The sequence below is a fragment of the Aspergillus thermomutatus genome (genome assembly GCF_002237265.1).
Source record: "Aspergillus thermomutatus strain HMR AF 39 chromosome Unknown NODE_126, whole genome shotgun sequence".
Taxonomy (NCBI): Eukaryota; Fungi; Ascomycota; class Eurotiomycetes; order Eurotiales; family Aspergillaceae; genus Aspergillus; species Aspergillus thermomutatus.
In genome coordinates this window covers 70,695-78,031 of record NW_020798175.1, presented here as the reverse complement: position 1 = coordinate 78,031, position 7,337 = coordinate 70,695, and the positions used below count along the sequence as shown (strand labels likewise).

Sequence of the window (7,337 nt, the reverse complement as noted above, 5' to 3'; positions counted from 1 at the left end):
TGACCCTGTCTGCACCCTAAACCCCTTGGATGACCAATGGTCCACACCCCCTTGAGGGATAGGCATCACATTACCTAACGTCACAATTGGCACATTTTCGTCCATGATATGTACATGAATTAATATTTTGGTTGGGGCTATAATGACTTTAAGATGATAGGGGCGGCCATTATGCGGGAAAAGCATTCCTTAGGTCTGCCCATGGTAAAGATCGATGGTTCATTATTCCTAATTTTGCGCCATAGGTCTATTCCAGAACTGTCATTGAAAGTGACCATGAATCCATATGATGAGAACATTGATCTATCATTGACTTGTTGACTCTACAATGACCTACCATTTGAGTCATATGCCTTACATCATGAAACTAATGATATAAGTATCAAACATTGCTGATGTCTCAGTCTTAATGCAAGAGATGTTTGAATGATACTCCAACTACCAGCCCTCTTCTTGATTTTGGCTTCAACATGTCAACTGGACAAAGACAGCATAAGCTGCTTCGTCGGATCATAACAACCCATGATCCAAGCGGCCGAGCTATCTTTAGTGATGCGGTTAGTGAGCAGCTATCATTTACTGGATTCCCGGTTCCTCCAGGCAAGCCCGCACCGACAGACTATGCTCTGGCCTACAATACAAATACATTCCCAGTGCAAGGGCTCTCCCCTCCAAGTTCTACAACCCCGGAGTCCAAAGCCAATCTCGACATTAAGCACTATCAGTCCCAGCTCTCGCAGCCAATGCCTTTGAATCCGCCCAACGGCACTTCCTGTACAATTATAGAGGTACCAGCGGGTTCGGCAGTCCCGATGCACCGAACAGCAACTCTCGACTATGGTGTTGTAATAGACGGCACGACGGAACTGGTCCTTGATTCCGGCGAGAAAAAAATATTGAAAAAGGGCGATGTGTTTGTTCAGCGAGGTACAGCTCATTCTTGGCGGAATTTGACTGAAAAGAACGACAATTCGGGTGTTTTACGTGTTTTCTTCGTGTTTCAGCCTATCGAAAAGGTGCGAGTGGAAGGCGGAAAGGTCATTGATCAGGACTTGGCTCTGTCTCTGCATGAGGCTTAAATTATGCAGCAGGGGTGAGCGTGCTGTACCAGCTGTTTAAGGCCTACTAGCAGTAGTCACTCATTCTAATCACACTGTATTTCATAAGGCTCTCAATGATCATGCTTCCACCACTCTTTATAGTCAGTACGCAAATTATTATGCCCAGTGTCTGTCTTAAAGGGTAGCAGTTTATCAGAGGTGCTCAAGATACATTGATTCTGCCAGGAATTCAAAAGAGTAGTTCCAGGAGTGCGGTAGAGGGTTGGTCACTGGTCCTGGAGGAGGATTTTTAAACAATTTTTAAACAATCTCAATTTCACAGTTGTGTAAACCCCATGTAAGACATCCAATCTTGTTAGTAAACTTTGAAAAACAAAGTAATGCTCAGATAAGTGTTAACGCTGGTGCTCCTGGTGATGGAGGTGCAGAAAACCTTGTCTGGATGAAAACCTTCTGCATACCCGGCTCACGCTTATCAAATAAATCATAGACTTTCTCCATGTCCTCGAGCCTGAGCCGGTGGGTGACCATATGCAGTGGGTGGATCTTGTCCTCTTGAACATACTTCAAGAGCTCTTTCCAGTATTTTTGCACAGGAGCTTGTCCGTTGCCCGAAAGCTTGACCCCAGTCTCCATTAAGGCACCGATGTTGAAGTGATTACACTGCATTGCAACGTCAGTGGAATTGTTTCACCATAGGAAAGGTACCGCATACATAACCAGCATATACGCCCGTGATACCACAGCGTCCAAACCCACGGACAGAGGTAAGCATCTCATTGACCAGTTCAGATGTATCCGTTTCCATGCCCAGTAATCTCTGAAAGTAATGGGCCCATCCTTTTGAATACTCACCAGCAGCACACTCAATTGCCACATCAGGTCCGCGGCCGTCGCACATTTTCTTTAGAGTGAAGGCAACAGATTCACCCGTTGGGAGGTTCGTAAAGTCAATTGTCTCGAGCTTGGGTAAAACCTTCTTGACAAAGTCTAGTCGCCATTTTCCCTGGCCGCCGTCAATGAGAATAACCCTCTTAGCACCATGGAAGAAGCTGAATTCAGCTGCCATTTGTCCAACTGGGCCAGCTCCCCAGATTGCCACGGTGTCACCCTCCTTGACCCCAGTGTCAACAACGGCATTCCAAGATGTCCCCAGCACATCAGAAAGATAGAGTCCTTTTTCATCAGGAATGTTATCAGGCAGGTGAAGGAGGTTCACATCACCATAAGGGACGCGAACATATTCCGCCTGCCCACCAGCAAAGCCGCCAGTGAAGTGGGAGTATCCAAAGAAGCCTAAGACAGACCTTAGTATAATAACCTTACCAAGATCACCATGGTTGTTTTAGGAAACACACCGGATGTTTTACGTCCATATAGCTTCGTGGCACTCTCGCCTGTATTCGTCCGCTCACACATTGTGGCCAACCCCTGCTTGCAGTAATAACACTCCCCACAGGCAATTTGGAACGACGCGACAGCGCGATTGCCCACTTTAACCTTCTTAACATCCGGGCCCACACTAACGACAATACCGCAGAACTCATGGCCGAGGATATCACCTTTCTGGAGCTCCGGGATGGCCCCTGCATGTTGAAAATAGATAGCGCATCAGCAGATCCAGTGACACTTCATTGTCTCTTACAGAGCCACGACATACCATGGAGCAGGTGTAGGTCACTCCCACAAATGGTGCTGCCCGTCACCTGAAGTATGACATCGCCTGGATCAATGATCTTCGGGCTGGCCGTCTCCACTATAACAAACCACGTAAGCAGGAGGCTCGAATTATTTGAGATGCTCGAAATGAAATGAAGATCACTGACCAACTTTAACTCTACCCGTCCCTTGCCATGTCAAGGCTTTCATTGTATGGCTTGGGTCGCCATATTTCTCCCCGTAATTGCTGACGTGTGTGGTGATCGAGGCAGACATTGTGTATTTCCACCGAGAATATCAGATCGAGGGGATTTTCTTTTGATAACTGATCTATCTCTTTGTTTTGATAGTTGAGTTTTGATCCGCTGAACTCGGTGCGAAAACCGCAATGAGGGGACCATATTATTTATCAGGCTCTGTGTCTACATCACTAGTTATCTCAGCCCAATGTGAGTTGGCACTGTGAATCTCATCTCACCTTGATGTCATACGCGTCATTAACCATTCAAAAATGTCCCTGGGGCGCTTGGCCTCGACCTGGTTCTAGACTGGTTAAGTACCATTGAACCATTATTTGGTCATGAAAGTTCCTAGACAGTGGAACTTTTCAGACATGCAACTATCCTATGAAGTTACAGCTAACTGAGGGCTGTAGACCTCATCATTACAAATCTTAAGCGTCACAACTTGTCACGCCAAATTCTCTGGTTATTATGTTTTATTGCATTTTTACGCGACCATGGTTTTGATAAGGGATTAGTCGATTCTGAGCTGGCTGAAATTGAGAGCTAGGATTGTGCCTTTTAAGGCAGCAAAAAGAGACAAGTCCGAAGAAAACAAGAAAGGAACTGGGTATTTCATACAATAGCCGTAGACATATATATCTCCGCCCTACTTTTTCATCTTAACCTCAGGGGTCCACACTTCCACCCTAATGAAGCTTATTTTAGGTTATGAACTTATGAGGTAATACTTAGTGCCAACCCACCACCAGTCTATTGTCAATGCTTTGCAGTCATCCGCTCTACAGCCTGTCAGCCTCCACAGTATCCGACAACCACCCATGAGCAAACCACACCTCCATCACCCGAGCCATTCCCTCAACATAAGCTCTGGGATAGGATACTCTCTACCTGCGAGTGACAGCCTTTGATGGTGTTAGTTCACCAAACTTTCAACCATTCATCGCCTGGATCAAGGCACAGAATCCGGCCATCAACAGGCTCCAGGACAAGATATTCTGTCTGGCTAATGGACGACAGCGATCTCTACCACTGGTTCCAAGGGCAGAGGAGGAGCTGTCTCTGAGACAGCTGGTTCCCAGGCGAGCCATACATTGACCGGTGCGAGATCACTCATCGCGTACTCCATATCCCGACATTCATCACGCAGTATAATAAACACTGGGAGCAGCTGTCATGCACTTCCATCGCATTTGTAGTGCAACTGCTCCTGGTGCTGGCCGCCGGGGCGAGTATGTGGCCAGGTATGCCCATCGACGACTGCGGATTCAAGTCCATCCATAGCCTGGCAGTCCGCTGGATCGAGGCTGCGGAGGCCTCACTTTCATATTCAAGCCAGGAGTCCCTTTCTAGCTTGACGGGCCATTGCCTGTAGCTGATTGCTAGGCGCGCTAACTATCTGCAAGAGAGTAGCTGCTGGACTACATCGGGTGCCCTGGTCCGCCGTATGGCTTTGCTGGCCTCCTTCCTTCTATGGTGGGTTACAAAAAATATTATTCTACATGGATCCATGCTGATCCAGATGCACAGGTTCCGGAAGGTCTGGGTTTTCTGTATGATGAATTCATGTCGAGTTCATTTCCAGTATGAGTAAACTCGTATTGCTCTGGCTTGTCCTTAGCCGTCATTTATCCAGTTATCACACTGTCTATATTCAAAGGAGGTTATTAAATGTAATTTGTAATCTTTAGAGTTGTGTTAAGACTAGTCTACAGCGCAGATTTAGGATGTTTAAACAACAGTGCTCCAAGGGGTCACTTAGGTTACCCAAAGTAGCCCTCGCCCCCTCAGAGCTGATATAGTTGAGTTGAAAATCCATGGGTGACATTAATCTCGGCCTGGAGACATATAAGCATGTCTCTTCTTAATATACCGCCATTTTCCTAAGCAGATGAGATCATGAGAAGGAGCTGATACAGATACATGCTGACTCGTTATATGAATTATCCATACTATTCAATTTATATTATTTCTTTTGGAGCTCTAAAGGAGTAACGCAGCTAGAATGATCTTGTTAAGATATCTTCTCAAATGCATAAGCTTTTCTTCCAAACGCGGCCATTGCTCCTGCGAGAATGGCATGTGGATTGATTCTTGTTGGGTAGAGCTCTTTGATCCTGACAAACAGTTCCTCTGGGTTTAACGCGACCCGGGCGGCCTCTTCGAATGCCAGGATGTAGTCTCTGGTCGTTTGAACGTTGAAGACGCCATCGATAGTCCTTGCTCTCTTGTGCCCAGCCACCACTGTATGGGGATTGAGAGACTCAATTTTGTCCAGGGCACGAACCCACTCCTGCCGCTTTTCAGTCGTGTTTGCCTCGCCGAAAAATTGGTGAACGTCTCCGTATACAACATCGCCAGCCACCACAAGGTGGATAGCTGGTACATGCAAGATCGTAGTGTCATATGTATCAGTGTGCCCCACCTTGATTATGCGAAACTCGTGGCCTTCTACCTGAAATGTATTGTGAGGCCAAGCTTCAGGCGGTTCCCAAGGCTGATAGACTTGATTCCGGCGCAAGTTGTGTTTTTGCGTGAGCTACAGCAGCTGGAGTAGCGATTGCGCGAGCTTCAGGAAAACAGTTTCAGAGAAGGGGGAGGCCGAACCAATGATCTCCATGACCATGAGTGATATAGATAAATCTTAGTCACTTCCCTGGGGCGGTTTGTTCAATCCGTTTGATCAGCTCTTCAGTCTGCTGAATCAATATAGGCGTGTCAACTAGAACTGCTTCAGATTCTCCGTGAATAAGAGTACACGATAAAAAAATAGAGGAAACTAGACGTCTGCGCGAAGTATCGATGTCATTTGGATAAGTTTGATCGCAGGGAACCAACCGATTGGAAGCAGTATAGCGATTGACGGCATACAGGAAGGTTCTCTGCTACTCCCACTCTGGTTTTAAGCTGGCGTCAGATATGTTGCGGAGCTCAATTGACAACATAATCAACAACGAGGTTATACTTCCTCGGTGAGTTTCTTGGAATGAAGCCTCGGGTTAGACTGATTAGTGATCGACTGGACTTTTACTGAAGAACAAAGATGGGGTAAGATCATTTACTCCGGAGTTGACGCCGACTGCAAGTGACAGATTCTCGCTCCTAAAGGGATCAAATGGGAATATAACGTCTACGAACATCCTGCGGACAACTGGAGAGTTAACGGGATGATTCCTCCCGTTGATCAGGGGGGAATCTGGCAAGCATGGATTGATAAGGATGCGGCTGTACCTTATGGACAGTACCTTAAGGGCGACGACGTGGATGACAGCAATCTCAAGGTATACAATTCACGTTAAGTTCTTCGAATGGTAAAATGGGCGCTGAACGATGTCAGCTCATGAATATCGGGGATTTCCTGAATTCTAATGCTTCTCATGTCTGAATAGCTTTGTATTCCTCATACTAGATGAATGCCACAACAGCAAGCTAGCTTCATGGGCAACTGTATTTTGTATGGGGATTCTGTGCACTCCGTCGCCGACTATTTGTAACGTTAGAGAATTAGCCTAGGCCAAAGCTAGAGCGATATCATTGTTTTTGATGCGATGGCACTCTTTATTTAATACCCCATTTCAGCATCAATTGCCGTTTGAGCTCGTCGAGCCTGATCCAATGATCCTCCACAAACACCATATCCTTCTGCCCTTCACCTCGTTTTTCAAGGCTCTGTGGTAGAGGAGAAAGCAGAATCCAGTCATGCTTTTGACTGCAGATATTGACTGCAAGACTACCGCTCCTCCGCAGCCGCAAACACGTCGCACAGAGTATGACGTTATGACAATATCGGCAAATCGAATATTGCTGATCTCGACGGACATATGACATGCCCTGCAAATGATGGACCGCTCGACCCAGTCCTCATCCTCGCCATTGCTGTCATTGTCATATTTAGCGAGCGAATAACTCTGATGCCACATTGAGACCGCGCCCTCCTTGTCGCCCAGACCAGCCAAGACACCCGCAACTCGGCGAAATGCCATTCCGTCATTCAACGGATCATTGTCGCTCACGAGTCGAATACATTCCTTGACTTGGGCCGTGTAGCAGGCCATCTAACAGACACATCTCCAATGGACTGGACAAGTTGATATGTTATAAAGCCCTCTGCTCTGTAATCAAGATCAGGTGGCAGGGGCAAAGAAAGATATCTAAAGTTTTCCAATCGTATTCTGGAACAGCCTAAGAATCCTGTCCATCATCGACACTTTAGTGTTACATCGGTCAAACTCTAAAGACCTTAAGGCTAGGCAACAGTTGAGAAAAGGAAACATGACCCTGGACGCACAAACCACAGATGATAAATAGTCTTTACTCTTAAGCAATGAACATGGAGTCTCCAACTCGGTCACCGGTTTCCTCCAGATTCCAGAAT

The 7,337-nt window shown here is 46.5% G+C and overlaps 2 protein-coding genes across 2 annotated transcripts; one reads left to right on the top strand and one right to left on the bottom strand.

Moving 5' to 3' along the window:
* Positions 1-470: 470 nt before the first annotated feature.
* CDV56_107318 (cupin domain-containing protein) lies at positions 471-1,079 on the top strand (the record flags this gene model as incomplete). Its single annotated transcript, XM_026760937.1, has 1 exon — positions 471-1,079. The coding sequence occupies one exon, from the start codon at positions 471-473 to the stop codon at positions 1,077-1,079; it is 609 nt and encodes a 202-aa protein (XP_026613492.1).
* A 366-nt stretch (positions 1,080-1,445) lies between these two features.
* On the bottom strand, positions 1,446-2,996 carry CDV56_107230 (zinc-dependent alcohol dehydrogenase; the record flags this gene model as incomplete). The annotated part of the gene is made up of 5 exons (XM_026760849.1): positions 1,446-1,724; positions 1,777-2,357; positions 2,420-2,647; positions 2,722-2,817; positions 2,888-2,996. The coding sequence occupies 5 exons, from the start codon at positions 2,994-2,996 to the stop codon at positions 1,446-1,448; spliced, it is 1,293 nt and encodes a 430-aa protein (XP_026613491.1).
* Between the last annotated feature and the right edge of the window lie 4,341 nt (positions 2,997-7,337).